General features: G+C 46.0%; 1 protein-coding gene across 7 annotated transcripts in view; it reads right to left on the bottom strand.

Moving 5' to 3' along the window:
- The window catches only part of kif21a (kinesin family member 21A), a 75,484-nt gene extending 56,801 nt beyond the window's left edge, over positions 1 to 18,683 (bottom strand). For all 7 annotated transcript variants that reach the window (XM_014125705.3, XM_014125708.3, XM_082957401.1 and 4 more), the window contains exon 1: positions 18,203 to 18,683. In XM_014125705.3, the coding sequence (XP_013981180.3) occupies positions 18,203 to 18,246 (44 nt within the window). In that variant the 5' untranslated portion in view covers positions 18,247 to 18,683. The remainder of the gene's footprint in view (positions 1 to 18,202) is intronic.
- Between the last annotated feature and the right edge of the window lie 1,866 nt (positions 18,684 to 20,549).

The raw sequence follows: 20,549 nt of genomic DNA, 5'->3' as shown, positions 1-20,549 counted from the left end.
TCCTTCTTTAACCTGTCTTCTCCCCTTCATCTACACTGATTGAAGTGGATTTATCAAGTGACATCAATAAGGGATCATAGTTTTCACCTGGATTCACCTGGTCAGTCTGTCATGGAAAGAGCAGGTGTTCTTAATGTTTTGTACACTCAGTGTATGTCTGCTGCAGAGAGACGAGAGCGCACGAGTTCTGATCAGTCATGGAAATAAAAGTGCTGAAAACATGTTGGCTCACTTTAAAATGATGAAGAACAAGCTATTAGATGAAACAATACTGGAGTTTTAGCACAGGTACAGTACAGCCGACTAGAGCTAGCTAACGCTACCAACAGTAGAAAATACTTATTTTATTTACAAATCGATTCTTGGAGACAAATATCTATATATCGTTCAAAAATAATATTATGATAGTGTAACTGTATAAAACAATACCAAGCGTCACATAGGCCTGGCTTTAAATTCACTCAAAATCTGTTTGCGTGACATGATGTAATACACAAATACACAAATTGAAACAATTTAAAATAAGAAGCTTTTAGGTTTAATCCTCTTTTGTTTTGGTTGTAGAAGAGAGAAAAAGCAGCCAACACGTTATCAAACTTTCTATCTTCAAATTCGTTCCCTTGTCATTTAAGGCTGTCATAATGTATTAAGCACACAGGTGTCAAGCCCAGAATGAAATCCATTTGCTGACATGCCAGTCTCAGACAACCCCTTTCTACCAATTGAAGATTTCCTGCACATTCTAGAGAGCTAATCCTATTCCATTACCACAAGGGATGTCTTTGTTTCAGGCAGTGTAACATACTAATTTGCTATGTAATCGTACTGTTTCAAAACTTTGTTCTCCACCCCTCTCTCCCCAGGGCACATGGTCTCTCCCAAATATGTAGTGATCCCCCTATCCCCTCCCATGTATAGTGAGCCTTCTCAGTTTGGGTTGGGGGGCAAGATAGAGAAAAGTAGATTTTTGAACACCTATGCCAATGTCTTTTCGTATTTTTTATGAATTCTTCAAGGTTTTAACACAGAATTAAAAATGGATATACTTTAATACTGTACATGCTCCCGAGTGGCGCAGCGGTATAATGCACTGCTTCTCAGCACAAGAGGCATCACTACAGTCCCTGGTTCAAGTCCAGGCTATATCACATCCGGCCGTGATTGGGAGTCCCATAGGGCGGTGCACAATTGCCCCAGTGTCGTCCGGGTTTGGGCCTTTATTTTAAATAAGAATTTGTTCTTAACTGACGTGCCTAGTCAAATAAAATAAAACATTTATTAAAAAAAGGCATAAAAATTGTATTTTAAAACCAGTGAATTAAAGTGATTGAGCCTCTATTAAAAGGTTTTGTCTAATTTCAGCCAGTAGTTTCGAAAGTAACGCTAACGAGCCAAAACGGGTCCAGAAAATTGTATCACAATATGTATTGTGATTCTCAAAATTCTGTGTATTGCAATTCCTTTGCGATTTGATGTTCCAAACATATTGCTCACTATATGTCTGCTGCAGATACATGAGAGAGAGCATTATAAAATGAGTTTGATCAGTCATGGAAATAAGTGCTGAAAACATGTTGGCTCACTATTTAAAAAGAAGATGAGAACAAAGCTATAGGATGAAAAATACCTGAGTATTGGCGGAGGTACAGCCGACTATGGTCAGCTAACGGTACCTAGCAAAAATACCTGGAGTCAAAGTATATATAAAATATCGTCCAAAATAATATTGCGATTAGTAATTAGTTTTTTTCCTCCCCATCACTACCCCTCAGTGAGAGATTATATTCACGATAGCTTTTTAGTTACATTCTTTCTTTAAAAAACAGTGGGGAAATTCTCCCCGGACCCCCTCAAGGCAAGTGTTTTTTTAAAATCAGAGCGATTAAGCTCATCAGCTATTTAAACCTGCTCAGAAACCAGCTATTTAACATTTAGCTTTGCAGCCAATGTGAGGTCATTTTCTCAACCCAAAACGTTTACAAGTCTGGTTGAAGTACTGAACACGCCCCAACCTGCTGTCTGCCCCCCCACCACCACCCCTCCCAGCACTACCACCACCACCACCCCTCCCACCACCCCCCCCCCACCCCCCCCCCCCCCCCCCCCTCCCACCACCACCACACATACTTCATTTGTGTTTGTGAAGGACAGTGTCTGCTGTCTCACAGTCTGCAGTGTAGGCCTACTGTACTGTTCTTTGTGTTGCGGTGGGCGACTTCAAAGAAGGGAAGTGGTTGCCATGGTGACTGGTAATGGGAGTGGACATTAATAGAATAATCCCATCCCAGCAGGATATCATGATGCCACTAAACCAGTCTAAGTGACGGGACTCAAATGACACCCTATTCCCTATATAGTGCACTACATTGACGAAGGTCCATTGTTTGGCGTCACTTAGCCTTTAGAGGCATCTTTAGCATGTCTCTAATCTACTTTATTATGAGTATACTTGAGTTAGTATGTCTTGATGAGGAAAATCTGGAAACAACAACAAGGGGACAAAATAGTGGTGCAGATCCAAGTCTGTCTGTTTGCTTTGTTTGTGGTAGATTTCAGTTGTGAAAGGTCCTAATGGCCTGCCTATGATATACATACAAAAGGGAAGAATTATAATATAGACCATATCCCCCTGTCACAACAACCCACAGGCCTTATCCCCGCTATGACACAACAACCCACAGGCCTTATCCCCGCTATGACACAACAACCCACAGGCCTTATCCCCGCTATGACACAACAACCCACAGGCCTTATCCCCCTATGACACAACAACCCACAGGCCTTATCCCCGCTATGACATAACAATAACCCACAGGCCTTATCCCCGCTATGACATAACAACAACCCACAGGCCTTATCCCCGCTATGACACAACAACCCACAGGCCTTATCCCCCCTATGACACAACAACCCACAGGCCTTATCCCCGCTATGACATAACAACAACCCACAGGCCTTATCCCCCCTATGACACAACAACCCACAGGCCTTATCCCCCCTATGACACAACAACCCACAGGCCTTATCCCCCTATGACACAACAACCCACAGGCCTTATCCCCGCTATGACATAACAACGTACAGGCCTTATCCCCGCTATGGCACAACAACAACCCACAGGCCTTATCCCCGCTATGACACAACAACAACCCACAGGCCTTATCCCCGCTATGACACAACAACGTACAGGCCTTATCCCCGCTATGACATAACAATAACCCACAGGCCCTATCCCCGCTATGTCATAACAACAACCCACAGGCCTTATCCCCGCTATGACACAACAACCCACAGGCCTTATCCCCCCTATGACACAACAACCCACAGGCCTTATCCCCGCTATGACACAACAACCCACAGGCCTTATCCCCGCTACGACACAACAACAACCCACAGGCCTTATCCCCGCTACGACACAACAACAACCCACAGGCCTTATCCCCGCTACGACACAACAACAACCCACAGGCCTTATCCCCGCTACGACACAACAACAACCCACAGGCCTTATCCCCGCTACGACACAACAACAACCCACAGGCCTTATCCCCGCTACGACACAACAACCCACAGGCCTTATCCCCGCTATGACATAACAATAACCCACAGGCCTTATCCCCGCTATGACATAACAATAACCCACAGGCCGTATCCCCCTATGACACAACAACCCACAGGCCTTATCCCCGCTATAACATAACAACCACCCACAGGCCTTATCCCCGCTATGACATAACAACCACCCACAGGCCTTATCCCCCCTAAGACATAACAACAACCCACAGGCCGTATCCCCCCTATGGCAACACAACAACCCACAGGCCTTATCCCCGCTATGACACAACAACCCACAGGCCTTATCCCCGCTATGACACAACAACCCACAGGCCTTATCCCCGCTATGGCATAACAATAACCCACAGGCCATATCCCCCCTATGACACAACAACCCACAGGCCTTATCCCCGCTATGGCATAACAATAACCCACAGGCCATATCCCCCCTATGACACAACAACCCACAGGCCTTATCCCCCCCTATGACATAACAACAATGTGTAGGCCGTATCCCCCCTATGACACAACAACCCCCCACAGGCCGTATCCCCCCCTATAACACAACAACCCACAGGCCTTATCCCCGCTATGACACAACAACCCACAGGCCTTATCCCCCCTATGACACAACAACCCACAGGCCTTATCCCCCCTATGACACAACAACCCACAGGCCTTATCCCCCCTATGACACAACAACAACGTACAGGCCTTATCCCCGCTATGACACAACAACCCACAGGCCTTATCCCCGCTATGACAACAACCCACAGGCCTTATCCCCGCTATGACAACAACGTACAGGCCTTATCCCCCCTATGACACAACAACCCACAGGCCGTATCCCCCCTATGACACAACAACCCACAGGCCTTATCCCCGCTATGACATAACAACAACCCACAGGCCTTATCCCCGCTATGACATAACAACAACCTACAGGCCTTATCCCCGCTATGACATAACAACAACCCACAGGCCTTATCCCCGCTATGGCATAACAACAACGTACAGGCCGTATCCCCCCTATGACACAACAACCCACAGGCCTTATCCCCGCTATGACAGAACAACCCACAGGCCTTATCCCCGCTATGACACAACAACAATGTACAAGCCGTATCGCCCCTATGACACAACAACCCACAGGCCTTATCCCCGCTATGACACAACAACGTACAGGCCGTAGCCCCCCGATGACGTACCAACAATGTATAGGCCGTATCCCCCCTATTAGAGGTCGACCGATTATGATTTTTCAACGCCGATACGGATTATTGGAGGACCAAAAAAAAGCCGATACCGATTAATCGGCCGATTTATTTATTTATTTATTTGTAATAATGACAATTACAACAATACTTAATGAACACTTATTTTAACTTAATATAATACATCAATAAAATCTATTTAGCCTCAAATAAATAATGAAACGTTCAATTAGGTTTAAATAATGCAAAAACAAAGTGTTTGAGAAGAAAGTAAAAGTGCAATATGTGCCATGTAAGAAAGCTAAGGTTTAAGTTCCTTGCTCAGAACATGAGAACAAATGAAAGCTGGTGGTTCCTTTTAACATGAGTCTTCAATATTCCCAGGTAAAAAGTTTTAGGTTGTAGTTATTATAGGAATTATAGGACCATTTCTCTCTATACGATTTGTATTTCATATACCTTTGACTATTGGATGTTCTTATAGGCACTTTAGTATTGCCAGTGTAACAGTAAAGGTTCCGTCCCTCTCCTCGCTCCTACCTGGGCTAAAACCAGGAACACATCGACAACAGCCACCCTCGAAGCAGCGTTACCCATGTAGAGCAAGGGGGAAAACTACTCCAAGTCTCAAACGAGTGACGTTTCAAACGCTATTAGCGCGCACCCGGCTAACTAGCTAGCCATTTCACATCGGTTACACCAGCCTAATCCTGGGAGTTGATAGGCTTGAAGTCATAAACAGCGCAATGCATTGCGAAGGGCTGCTGGCAAACGCACAAAAGTGCTGTTTGAATTAACGCTTACGAGCCTGCTGCTGCCTACCACCGCTCAGTCAGACTGCTCTATCAAATCATAGACTTAATTATAATATTAACACACAGAAATACGAGCCTTAGGTCATTAATATGGTCGAATCTGGAAACTATCATCTCGAAAACAAAATGTTTATTTTTTCAGTGAAATACGGAACTGTTCCGTATTTTATCTAACGGGTGGCATCCCTAAGTCTAAATATTCCTGTTACATTGCACAACCTTCAATGTTATGTCATAATTACATACAATTCTGGCAAATTAGTTCGCAACGAGCCAAGCGGCCCAAACTGTTGCATATAGCCTGACTCTGCGTGCAATGAACGGAAGAGAAGTGACACAATTTCACCTGGTTAATATTGCCTGCTAACCTGGATTTCTTTTAGCTAAATATGCAGGTTTAAAAATATATACTTCTGTGTATTGATTTTAAGAAAGGCATTGATGTTTATGGTTAGGTACAGTCGTGCAACGATTGTGATTTTTTCGCAAATGCGCTTTTGTTAAATCACACCCCGTTTGGTGAAGTTGGCTGTCTTTGTTAGGAAGAAATAGTATTCACACAGTTCGCAACGAGCCAGGCGGCCCAAACTGCTGCATATACCCTGAATGTTGCAAGAGGTGACACATTTCCCCTAGTTAAAAGAAATTCATGTTAGCAGGCAATATTAACTAAATATGCAGGTTTAAAAATATATACTTGTGTATTGATTTTAAGAAAGGCATTGATGTTTATGGTTGGAGCAACGTGTACCTAAGCGATTATATGCAATGCAGGACAGGCTAGATAAACTAGTAATATCATCAACCATGTGTAGTTAACTAGTGATTATGATTGATTGTTTTTTATAAGATAAGTTTAATGCTAGCTAGCAACTTACCTTGGCTTCTTACTGCATTCGCGTAACAGGCAGGCTCCTCGTGGAGTGCAATGTAAAGCAGGTGGTTAGAGCGTTGGACTAGTTAACCGTAAGGTTGCAAGATTGAATCCCCGAGCTGACAAGGTAAAAATCTGTCGTTCTGCCCCTGAACAAGGCAGTTAACCCACCATTCCTAGGCCATCATTGAAAATAAGAATGTGTTCTTAACTAACTTTCCTAGTTAAATAAAGGTTAAAAAAAATTTAAAAAAAATAAATAAATAATTCGGCATCCAAAAATACCGATTTCCGATTGTTATGAAAACTTGAAATCGGCCCTAATTAATCGGCCATTCCGATTAATCGGTCGACCTCTACCCACTATGACACAACGTATAGGCCGTATCCCCCCATGACATAACAAGGAGAGGAAAGGAGAGGAAGAACGCAGAGAGGAGGACAGAAAGCTCCCTGTTGTTTCGATACAGAACGTGCCACTAGTCAAATCAGAGAGACAAACAATAACTGACATTGCAATTTACACTAGCAGTGAAGAACATTTATCAGAAATGGCAAGAGATATGTTCTCTGATATTAAAATGTCTCCAAACCACAACTTTCTCCAGAATATCACTCCAGAGCTCCCTGAGAGGATGGTGTTTATCCTGTTGCCATGGAAAAAAAGGTTGCCAAGGAAATACGGAACCCACGCATGGAGCTTTAGTGCAGTGAAGCACGCATCCCAGATGGAACCTCCCTTTAACTACAGGTTCAGGATCAGATGGCCAATCCTCACCCTTTAGGCTTGCTTAGGGGTGAATCCTAACTTCCACTTAAAAAGCAAAAATTTGACTTAAGTGGAAGTTAGGATTCACCCCTTAATTACAGAGCAGAGCAAACTAACTGAACCCAGACCAGCGCTGATGGGCACTTCCAGTCTGTCTGTGGATTAGTACGCAAGGCAGGGTTGGATAATGACCTCAGGTCAGTTAACTGGTTTCCCTCCAAGTTATGAAATGAAACGGTACCATCTCCCCCCATTAATTCCAGACAGTGTGAGTCCTGGACTACAACATTTTTACATTTGAGTTATTTTGCAGACGCTCTTATCTAGAGCGACTTACAGTAGTGAGTGCATACATTTTCATATTTGTTCATACTGGTCCTCCAGTGGAAATCGAACCCACAACCCTGGCATTGCAAGTGCCCTGCTCTACCAATTAAGCCACATCGGAACCAGACAGTGTGAGTCCTGGACTACAACGTTACAATAAAGTTAGACTGAAAAACAAACTCAGCATTGTGGCTTCAAGTGAGCTCTCACTTAAAGATCAGGATTCAGGGAGGATAAGATATCCTTGGTGACTATGGACAACTTCAACGGTATTTCTCCCTCTCTTTTCCCCTTGTTGACAACAGATGAGATTAACTCCCCCTAACCCTCCCCGCCGATGGACACCCCTAATAATCACAGGCCAGGGTGGACTGTTGTGTGACCTCTGACCTACAGGAAGCAGTGTTCAGCGTGCCTCAGAGAGATGCCTGTCTGGCCTGGTGCTGCACTCTGGCTGGAGAGGGAGCAGTCACAGTAGAGGAGTTGTTTTCTAGCTGTCAACAACTGGAAAATACAAGCGCCCACACACACACACACACACACACACACACACACACACACACACACACACACACACACACACACACACACACACACACACACACACACACACACACACACACACACACACACACACACACACACACACACACACACACACACACACACACACACGAGGGGAAACCAGAGGGAGAAAGATCCCCCTCCCCCTAACACTGGTGGTAAAACCTGCAGAAGTTGTCACTAGCCTTAACTAATCACAGAGTTATGGCAGCATAAGCAACTTACAGCACATGACAGTGGTGGATCCTGGAACAACAAGCAAAGTTTCTCATGACATGACAACAAGACATGATCACCAGGTTGTCATTATCAATAACAAAGATATAAAAAAAACAGACATTGTGCAACAACATAATAACAGTTTAATAATAGAAAACAAACTCAGGGATGTCAATCAGCTGCAACTCACACAATGATTAACATTACATGGCGAGACGAAGGAACAACAAAGCCCAATGCTTTCAGGGAATAGCGCTGCTTTTCCTTCGAAAAACGCCCCTGCCTCCCTCCCTCCACCCCAAGGCCCTCCAGGACATCAAAACGCCCCTCCCTCCACCCCAAGGCCCTCCAGGACATCAAAACGCCCCTGCCTCCCTCCCTCCCTCCACCCCAAGGCCCTCCAGGACATCAAAACGCCCCTGCCTCCACCCCAAGGCCCTCCAGGACATCAAAACGCCCCTCCCTCCACCCCAAGGCCCTCCAGGACATCAAAACACCCCTCCCTCCACCCCAAGGCCCTCCAGGACATCAAAACGCCCCTCCCTCCACCCCAAGGCCCTCCAGGACATCAAAACGCCCCTGCCTCCATCCCTCCCTCCACCCCAAGGCCCTCCAGGACATCAAAACGCCCCTGCCTCCATCCCTCCCTCCACCCCAAGGCCCTCCAGGACATCAAAACGCCCCTGCCTCCCTCCCTCCCTCCACCCCAAGGCCCTCCAGGACATCAAAACGCCCCTGCCTCCCTCCACCCCAAGGCCCTCCAGGACATCAAAACGCCCCTGCCTCCCTCCACCCCAAGGCCCTCCAGGACATCAAAACGCCCCTGCCTCCCTCCACCCCAAGGCCCTCCAGGACATCAAAACGCCCCTGCCTCCCTCTACCCCAAGGCCCTCCAGGACATCAAAACGCAGCAAAATCTCTCTCCACCCTTTGGCAAAATGTGTAGAGTTGCAAGACATAAGCTGTAAAATTGTTCTTTTTTTCTCTACGGCCCATGGCAAAATGTTTAGAAATGAACTCTAAAACCTTTAAGTTGGATATGGGTAGGACTGGCTAGGACTACATGTGTGGGTATGGATATGGGTAGGACTGGCTAGGACTACATGTGTGGGTATGGATATGGGTAGGACTGGCTAGGACTACATGTGTGGGTATGGATATGGGTAGGACTGGCTAGGACTACATGTGTGGGTATGGATATGGGTAGGACTGGCTAGGACTACATGTGTGGGTATGGATATGGGTAGGACTGGCTAGGACTACATGTGTGGGTATGGATATGGGTAGGACTGGCTAGGACTACATGTGTGGGTATGGATATGGGTAGGTCTGGCTAGGACTACATGTGTGGGTATGGATATGGGTAGGACTGGCTAGGACTACATGTGTGGGTATGGATATGGGTAGGACTGGCTAGGACTACATGTGTGGGTATGGATATGGGTAGGACTGGCTAGGACTACATGTGTGGGTATGGATATGGGTAGGACTGGCTAGGACTACATGTGTGGGTATGGATATGGGTAGGACTGGCTAGGACTACATGTGTGGGTATGGATATGGGTAGGACTGGCTAGGACTACATGTGTGGGTATGGATATGGGTAGGACTGGCTAGGACTACATGTGTGGGTATGGATATGGGTAGGACTGGCTATGACTACATGTGTGGGTATGGATATGGGTAGGACTGGCTAGGACTACATGTGTGGGTATGGATAGGACTGGCTAGGACTACATGTGTGGGTATGGATATGGGTAGGACTGGCTAGGACAACATGTGTGGGTATGGATATGGGTAGGACTGGCTATGACAACATGTGTGGGTATGGATATGGGTAGGACTGGCTAGGACTACATGTATGGGTAGGACTGGCTAGGACTACATGTGTGGGTATGGATATGGGTAGGACTGGCTAGGACTACATGTGTGGGTATGGATAGGACTGGCTAGGACTACATGTGTGGGTATGGATATGGGTAGGATTGGCTAGGACTACATGTGTGGGTATGGATATGGGTAGGACTGGCTAGGACTACATGTGTGGGTATGGATATGGGTAGGACTGGCTAGGACTACATGTGTGGGTATGGATATGGGTAGGACTGGCTAGGACAACATGTGTGGATATGGGTAGGACTGGCTAGGACTACATGTGTGGGTATGGATATGGGTAGGACTGGCTATGACAACATGTGTGGGTATGGATATGGGTAGGACTGGCTATGACAACATGTGTGGGTATGGATATGGGTAGGACTGGCTAGGACTACATGTGTAGGTATGGATATGGGTAGGACTGGCTAGGACTACATGTGTGGGTATGGATATGGGTAGGACTGGCTATGACAACATGTGTGGGTATGGATATGGGTAGGACTGGCTAGGACTACATGTGTAGGTATGGATATGGGTAGGACTGGCTAGGACTACATGTGTGGGTATGGATATGGGTAGGACTGGCTATGACAACATGTGTGGGTATGGATATGGGTAGGACTGGCTAGGACTACATGTGTAGGTAGCCACTGCGGCCCCTCATGATGAGTTCTGAGTTCTTGTAGCCCTTATCCCCATCAAAGTCGCTCATCCCTGAACTAGGCTATTGTTGATGACTAAGGAAAAAGAGATATGCATACTGTAACTAAAGAGGTGACAGTGTGACAGACAGCTTGCTAAAACAAGCATAGAGCGCTATTTACAGACAGAAACCTATTTATGTTTATCACCGGTTAGGCTGCCAGTCTGACAACATATGTTGCTACCTTGCTACAAGTAGAGAGGCTAATAGCGAGTAATATATTATTTGTGCTACATACGCGGAGCTACTTATGGTCACTTTACTTGAAAGGGGAGTGAGGGACGAGAGAGAAAAAGATCATGATACAAGAGAGAGGACGTGAAAAAGACAAAGAAAGATGAAGGAAAAATAGGGAGAAAGTGAGCAACATTTGCATGGGTGTGGTGTACCCATGCCAACCAATGTACTGTATAACTACCTTAAATTTGTTTTGCTTGTTTTCTAAGTGCAAAAATCAACAAGAGTTGGAGGGGTCTCCATTCTGTGCCAAAAAGCAGTCGCAGTGGTTTCCCATTATGTGAATGTGTCTGGGACTGGCAGAATGCTCTGACCCCTCAGACGTCATGTTATAGATAACCGAGGTCTTCCAGCAATGCAGTGGTCTATTTCTGGGCAAGTTCAGTTTAAGTGTAGGCTATGCTTAGTGCTGCCTGCCTCGGAAAGGAATCGCCTACAGTTCTGAAAGAAGGTTACCCACATAGGCTATGCTAAAGAGGCAAGCCTTTACAGAGATTCACTTTGAAAAGGAAATTTGAACTACTGCGGGGACTATAATTAGGATTCATTACATATTGAAATGACAGGACTTAACTAGCCAATATTATAGGCACCACAATCAAAGCACACTGCTATGTTGCATGCTGCTAACACAAGGATGTCTCAGTACCAGAGGAATGAAGCAGAATACATCCTAGAGGTTTTCTTAAAGGCGGGGGTTTCATGATATACCCCCTCACATATTAACACGCATGCACACACACGGCCAGTCTGTGGGCCGGGCCAGTGGCGGGCTGAGTGTGACACCGTAGCTTGGCTCAGTGGACCAGGACAAAGCAGAGAGTCTGGGAGGCTTAGGGCCCTTTGTGTTTGGCCAACGCTGCCATGGGTGACAAACACAGATCTGAATGTTCCTCAATCTCTCCTCCTACTCTTCTTCCCCCACCACGGCCTGCTCGGGGCAAATACACATGCTGGAGAGAAGTGAGTTGTCCTTACCTTCTGGCCTGTATAGCCAAAATGGTAACATATTACTGTTCTGCTGGTCTTGGTAAGGCTAAACATTGTCCCTTAAGAGAGTTTGTGTACCAGATCTCACAGAACATTACTGTCTTGATGTGGATATTAGCACAAGTCATGTTCCTCCACCTATAGTTGTAATTACATGATTATAAGGACTAACAATAGAAAGCCAGTTATTCTGGTAGTCAAAACCAGTCCTACAGATGAGTGCAGGGTTCGTACAGACAGTGGCAAGTCAAATTCAAGGACTTAAGTACTTTTTCCAGCACTAAAACTCATTTTTAAGGACCATCAATTTGTAATAGCTCCTTTTCGCCACAAGATCTTAGAAATTGTTGCATGTTGCGTATATACACTGCTCAAAAAAATAAAGGGAACACTTAAACAACACAATGTAACTCCAAGTCAATCACACTTCTGTGAAATCAAACTGTCCACTTAGGAAGCAACACTGATTGACAATAAATGTCACATGCTGTTGTGCAAATGGAATAGACAACAGGTGGAAATTATAGGCAATTAGCAAGACACCCCCAATAAAGGAGTGGTTCTGCAGGTGGGGACCACAGACCACTTCTCAGTTCCTATGCTTCCTGGCTGATGTTTTGGTCACTTTTGAATGCTGCCAGTGCTTTCACTCTAGTGGTAGCATGAGATGGAGTCTACAACCCACACAAGTGGCTCAGGTAGTGCAGCTCATCCAGGATGGCACATCAATGCGAGCTGTGGCAAGAAGGTTTGCTGTGTCTGTCAGCGTAGTGTCCAGAGCATGGAGGCGCTACCAGGAGACAGGCCAGTACATCAGGAGACGTGGAGGAGGCCATAGGAGGGCAACAACCCAGCAGCAGGACCGCTACTACTGCCTTTGTGCAAGGAGGAGCAGGAGGAGCACTGCCAGAGCCCTGCAAAATGACCTCCAGCAGGCCACAAATGTGCATGTGTCTGCTCAAACGGACAGAAACAGACTCCATGAGGGTGGTATGAGGGCCCGACGTCCACAGGTGGGGGTTGTGCTTACAGCCCAACACCGTGCAGGACGTTTGGCAAATTTGCCACTGGCGCCCTGTGCTCTTCACAGATGAAAGCAGGTTCACACTGAGCACGTGACGGACGTGACAGAGTCTGGAGACGCCGTGGAGAACGTTCTGCTGCCTGCAACATCCTCCAGCATGACCGGTTTGGCGGTGGGTCAGTCATGGTGTGGGGTGGCATTTCTTTGGGGGGGCCGCACAGCCCTCCATGTGCTTGCTAGAGGTAGCCTGACTGCCATTAGGTACCGAGATGAGATCCTCAGACCCCTTGTGAGACCATATGCTGGTGCGGTTGGCCCTGGGTTCCTCCTGCAAGACAATGCTAGACCTCATGTGGCTGGAGTGTGTCAGCAGTTCCTGCAAGAGGAAGGCATTGATGCTATGGACTGGCCCGCCCGTTCCCCAGACCTGAATCCAATTGAGCACATCTGGGACATCATGTCTCGCTCCATCCAGCAACGCCACGTTGCACCACAGACTGTCCAGGAGTTGGCGGATGCTTTAGTCCAGGTCTGGGAGGAGATCCCTCAGGAGACCATCCGCCACCTCATCAGGAGCATGCCCAGGCGTTGTAGGGAGGTCATACAGGCACGTGGAGGCCACACACACACTACTGAGCCTCATTTTGACTTGTTTTAAGGACATTACATCAAAGTTGGATCAGCCTGTAATGTGGTTTTCCACTTTAAATTTTGAGTGTGACTCCAAATCCAGACCTCCATGGGTTGATAAATTGGATTTCCATTGATTATTTGTGTGTGATTTTGTTGTCAGCTGTGACGACCCTCCCACTCTGTCTGCCGTATTTTCTCTCTTTGCTCTTGTTCCTTATTAGGATGCCGGTGGGCGGAGTTGGGAGGGTCGTCAGCTACATGGGAAACACCTGGGCCCGGGTGTGTCCCAGGATAAAGGCACCTCTTCCACAGTCATTGGGGAGACTCTCTCCACGCAGACACCTTGTTGTTTTTGGTTGTGGTATTTTGGTTGTTTGCTTTGGCACCCTTCAACACTCTGCATTATTACATTTATGCATGCAAACACTCACTTACACTACTGATTACACACACCATTGTTAATTACTTAGTTTACTTTATTTAATAAATATATATTTTGATACTCCTTGTCTCCACGTTGTCTCCCTTTTGTTGCGAACTCAGAGCCGGTTCGTAACAGGGACCCCATTTAAATTGCAGGGGACCCCATATGGGTCCCCATGCCCAAGTTTGGGAACCACTGTCCTACTAATCTCTCTGCCTGTCGGTCTCACTATTCTCTGTAAAGAAAAGCTATTTTGTTATGAGAACTTCTAGTAGCCCATCTTTTACATTTACATTTACATTTAAGTCATTTAGCAGACGCTCTTATCCAGAGCGACTTACAAATTGGTGCATTCACCTTATAATATCCAGTGGAACAACCACTTTACAAAAGTGCATCTAAATCTTTTAAGGGGGGGGGTTAGAAGGATTACTTTATCCTATCCCAGGTATTCCTTGAAGAGGTGGGGTTTCAGGTGTCTCCGGAAGGTGGTGATTGACTCCGCTGTCCTGGCGTCGTGAGGGAGCTTGTTCCACCATTGGGGTGCCAGAGCAGCGAACAGTTTTGACTGGGCTGAGCGGGAACTGTGCTTCCTCAGAGGTAGGGAGGCGAGCAGGCCAGAGGTGGATGAACGGAGTGCCCATGTTTGGGTGTAGGGCCTGATCAGAGCCTGAAGGTACGGGGGTGCCGTTCCCCTCACAGCTCCGTAGGCAAGCACCATGGTCTTTTGATTATAGCTAGCTTAATTTCAGTCAACTGCTCTTGCTGAGATCAGGCTCCGTTCAACATTAGCTTCTAACTTCCTCCTTCTAGCCAGCTAGCTAGTTATGGCTGGCTACCTGGATAACAGCCAGAGCTCGAGCTACCTATCTAGCTAGCTAGACATCTAACTGAAATATCAGCAACTATTTACCAGTTGTACACTCCTTCTCCGAGAGTCAGGGGTTTTTGTTTGGATGATGTCTGTTGAAATGGCAGGAGTCGAGGGATAAAAAAAATAAATAAGAAAATTGCACTGTCAGCCTTAGTCTCTCTGACATTGCCACTATAGGTCTGGGCTGAGGTCGTTTGTTTCACCTCTCGGCCTATGTCGTGGTGGTGAATTAAATTGCTGCTAATAAGGTAAATATGAGGGAGCAGGCGAACATAAGGAGCATACATGAATCATTCATGATTCCACTCATTGGCAGAGGTAGACGCTATTAGAACTCAGATCAAGAAGACTTCTGAGCATTGATCAACGTTGGGAATGCAATAATAAGTGTGCAAATGATAATTAACTAAATTAAAAAGGTGCGTAAACAGCGTTTACCCTCCACTACATCCCTGTTTGGGTCTGGCAAAACACATTCACAAACATCAATATCCTGCCAGGCAGGATTGTATCTACATTTGCCCGGCATTTTAGCTATCAATGTGACGTTTGGCGGTGCCTAATCAGTCAGTTCTGTACCTGCCTGGCTCAGAGGCAGTGTGGGTGGAATGAGTGAGCTCGCCTGGCAACCACAGCGCCAAACACATGAAGAAATACAACTTGGTAGTCTGCCTGGAAATTAATTTGCAAGAACAGTAAATTTTCCTAATATTTTTCATATTAACATATTTGAGAATTGTCTGTTCTCCTCTCATTTGAATTCAAGTACTTTTCAAGTACCAACTTGAGAAAATGTCTGATTTTCAAGGTACTCCAGTACTTCAATTTCAGAGTGCCAAATTCAAGTACTTTAAGCACCTCAAGCAAACCCTGTGAGTGAAACAAGCGCACGCGCACACACACACACACACACACACTACAAAGTCAGTACTGTAGACAAACATCTCTTACCACCTTGACTTGACTGAAGGGCCTCTCCCATTATGTGTAGTTTAAGTAGTTTGCATTGAAATAATAACCTTATCTGGCTGGTTCAACAAGCATCTCTTTACCTCAACTCCTCCTCTCATCACAACCATTAATACCTGTCAGGGAGTGCTGTTCTGTACAGTATTGTACTAATACAGCCTTCACTGTACAAACCACTGAGAATACAGTCAGAAATGTGTCCTGTATCACTCTCCCCTCTATGCACACACACACACACACAGTAAGTAAAGGTTGGGTTATACAATGTATAGGCTTGCCACTGGATTGGGAACACAGGTGTTGACCTCAGGTCAAGGGGAGTATGTTAGCTGCATGTCAGCAGCCTTGGGGAAGCCAACTAGAAAGTTAGACTAGTTTGGACTGGAGACAATGAGAGCACATGTTTTTAGGCCAACACGACCCCCTCAGTATGGGCCATTTGCTAATGAGAAGACTACTTTTCAGTATTAGCTATGGACCCTCTGGCCGGCACCATGGGAGGGCAAAGTCTTGCAAAATAGGAGACTGATGTGGCTTACGTGGCCTAGCGTTTAGTGCCACCACTCCGAAGCACACATCATTGCATGGCCGTATTGGAATGGGTCCAACTCCGTCCCTCTGCCCTTTGACAACCTTCCCTCCTATCTTTCCATTCAATCCCTCTTCCATTATCTGTTCAATCAAAAAAAATATCTGAAAATACAGATATAAACAATAATAGGAGACTGGGCCAGGAATATGGTCACTCTCTCTCTCACAAGCACGCACGCATACAATGAGAACTCAGAGATTGGAGACTGGGTCAAGAGTCTCAGTTATTCCAGAAGGATTGTTACTATGGGGACCGTGGACGTGAAGTACCATAGAGCTGAAAAACCAGGCAGCAGCTTGTGTAATACATTATAATACAACACTAATCTAACAGAGAACATCACAATATTCACACTGAATTAGTTAGACGGTCTACTGGGTGTCTGTGTGTCTGCGTGTGAGAGACTGACGGAGAGGGAGAGATGGAGACAGAGAGAGACAGACCTACACACAAAGTGAAAGGCAGGCTAGTGCTGCATGTGTGCCAACTGCCAACTGTCCCATTGTGCCATTAGAGACATCTGTCAGTGTGCCACCTGACCTCAGCATGTCTGTTCCTTATTCTGCAAATAACAGAGTGTGGATGACATTCATTCAACTGTCTTCATGTGGAAAATACATAAACCTGTCTAAGGAATTAACTAAATATTTTAGTGTCCTATGATTAACACATTTTATAGCCTTAAGTATGAACAAAATAATGTGTTATTTGGCTACTGTTCACTCCTTCTGTAGGCTTCTGAGCTAAAGAAGGCCATTGAAATGTATTCTTAACTGTAAACAAAGAATCAATTAACCAGAAACGGTTAGTGCTTTTTGCGCATCAAACGGTTGGCTGTCTTCCTTGAAGCCTGTCAGTAAAGCGCTCCTTTCATCGATCAACTGTGGCTCAACTGACTTCTTTGAAAGGATGCCCCAGACTCCGGCACACCGCCAAGGAGCTATAAAGGCCAGATCTGTCTTTCCAACCGTTCAATCGTTACAAAACAAGCATGATACTGTACCCTCCATTCCTAGGCCGGTGGGAGAGACAAATGGCATGCGAAGACACCTGCCATATGTGCACATTTCAGTGTTTTTCTTTGGGCGTGTGATAATGCTGCGTCATGCATGGAGACAATGTAGGCTAACACATTTATTTAGCACTTCTGTGACAAGCGACACAATAGCCTAGCCCTATATGGTGGTTTATGTAAACTATCAACTGCAAATTCCTAAATTCATATTGTGCGTCCTCAAAGACCATCATACGGCAACACATTTTACAGAAAAATATGTAACTGTTGGCTACAAATGTATCCCAAGGTTTCCACAGAGTTTCTGATCCAGTTTTTGATGTTAGCCTACTATGAAATCCTAAAGCGCCTAGAGTGGAAACTGTGTCAACAGATGATGCAAGGCCTAAATGAATCTCCTACATCTCCTCTATGGGGTCATGCATTCTGCTGGGCTGGTGGTGACAGGTAGGCTTCCTCCCAAATATGTAATTGTGCCGACAGTTATGCAAAGTAAAGCAATTAAATGTACGGCTTGAAGACTTACCTCAAAGCCACCCGGACTGAGTTTTCGTCCTGTCCCATCGACATGATTCCACAGTCCAATGACTATCGATTGATAGAAGAACAAAAAGAACGGGCTCTATCCGTTTTCTTTTCATCCGACAGGCTGGCTGGAGAGAGGCTGGCTGGCGAGAGGCGGAGAGTGCGCACCACCCAACAGCAAGTTGTCTGAGCAAGAGCGCAACTCACCTCGACTTCACTTCAGCCATATTTCAGATTATTATGGGTCTAGAGATTTTAAATAAGATACTGCGACTGGTCGGTGCTCCTTTGCATTTCCAGCTAGAATACATTCCTTGACGACATTCTGTTTGGAGCGGCGAGGCTGTTGCGTGGTCCAGTCGCTTTCGCTCCTTGCTCTTTGGTTGGGAGAGGGACACACCGATCCACCGAGCCGCAATGCGTCACCAAACCACGCCTTGTTGTCCGCGCTGTCTGTCAGGTTGAGTGTTGACATCACAATGCGCATGGAGGTCAGTTCCAATGTAGACTTTTAGAAGAAATCTGGTGAGTGACGTCATGCCATGTGTTCCCTTTGAAAACCATCCTGACCAAATAATAGTATGCTTTCAATGAGGACCATGATACTGCTTGTTATCAGTCAGATCATCAAAATCTAACTGAAAGATCATGAACAACGAATAAGACTACTAGCCTACTACTTACTACATCATAGAGTAAACCATTTGGTTTGAAAATAAATAGTTTTTTCCCCAACACACTTACACACACAGCAGTTTAGACACACAGCAGTTTAGACACACAGCAGTTTAGACACACGCAGTTTAGACACACAGCAGTTTAGACACACAGTTTAGACACAGCAGTTTAGACACACGCAGTTTAGACACACAGCAGTTTAGACACACAGCAGTTTAGACACACGCAGTTTAGACACACAGCAGTTTAGACACACAGCAGTTTAGACACACAGTTTAGACACAGCAGTTTAGACACACAGCAGTTTAGACACACAGCAGTTGGTAGGCTCCATCTATACGGAACTCTTTGTTGTCATCAAATCAGTGCCCTTTCATTTTCCTTTAGCCTATGAGATGCTTGTGGCTTTCTTGTTGTAGCTGAGGATTCAATGTGACCATGACTTTTCAGTGTCATACACTCTGAATTACTACTATGATATATCACCTTTTGCTGTAACAATGTCACTCAGGTTAAACAGCGCCCCCATGCAATCATCTTGTATTACTACCAGATGTAAATACCCGTTTAATAACCTTTTTTAGTAGGCTACTTTTGCTATATGACTTGTGAATCATCTAATGCTCATTTTTTTAATTTATTTAACCTTGATTTAATTAGGCAAGTCAGTTAAGAACAAATTCTTATTTACAATGACGGCCTACCCAGGCCAAACCCAGACGACTCTGGGCCAATTGTGCGCCGCCATATGGGACTCCCAATCACGGCCAGTTGTGATACAGCCCAGGATCGAACCAGGGTCTGTAGTGACACCAGGTTCTCTTGGAGAGTTCATCAATGAGCTTGACGCCTTGATAAGTTCCTTTCCTAAGGATGGCTCACCCCTCACAGTTCTGGGTGACTTTAACCTCCCTATGTCTACCTTTGACTCATTTCTCTCTGCCTCCTTCTTTCCACTCCTCTCCTCTTTTGACCTCACCCTCTCACCGTCCCCCCCTACTCACAAGGCAGGCAATACGCTTGACCTCATCTTCACTAGATGCTGTTCTTCTACTAATCTCACTGCAACTCCCCTCCAAGTCTCCGATCACTACCTTGTATCCTTTTCTCTCGCGCTCTCCTCCAACACTTCTCACTCTGCCCCTACTCGGATGGTATTGCGCCATCGCAACCTTTGCTCTCTCTCTCCTGCTACTCTCTCCTCTTCCATCCTATCATCTCTTCCCTCTGCTCAATCCTTCTCCAACCAATCTCCTGATTCTGCCTCCTCAACCCTCCTCTCCTCCCTTTCTGCATCCTTTGACTCTCTATGTCCCCTATCCTCCCGACCGGCTCGGTCCTCCCCTCCTGCTCCGTGGCTTGACAACTCATTGCGAGCTCACAGAACAGTGCTCCGGGCAGCCGAGCGGAAATGGAGGAAAACTAGCCTCCCTGCGGACCTGGCATCTTTTCACTCCCTCCTCTCTACATTTTCCTCCTCTGTTTCTGCTGCTAAAGCCACTTTCTACCACTCTAACTTTCAAGCATCTGCCTCTAACCCTAGGAAGCTCTTTGCCACCTTCTCCTCCCTCCTGAATCCTCCCCCCCCCTCCCTCTCTGCGTATGACTTCGTCAACCATTTTGAAAAGAAGGTCGACGACATCCGATCCTCGTTTGTTAAGTCAAACGAC

The sequence above is a fragment of the Salmo salar genome, chromosome 10 (genome assembly GCF_965601325.2).
Source record: "Salmo salar chromosome 10, fSalSal1, whole genome shotgun sequence".
In the NCBI taxonomy this organism is placed as follows: domain Eukaryota; kingdom Metazoa; phylum Chordata; class Actinopteri; order Salmoniformes; family Salmonidae; genus Salmo; species Salmo salar.
The sequence above is the reverse complement of the archived record's forward strand: the minus strand, read 5'-3'. Positions and strand labels throughout refer to the sequence as shown.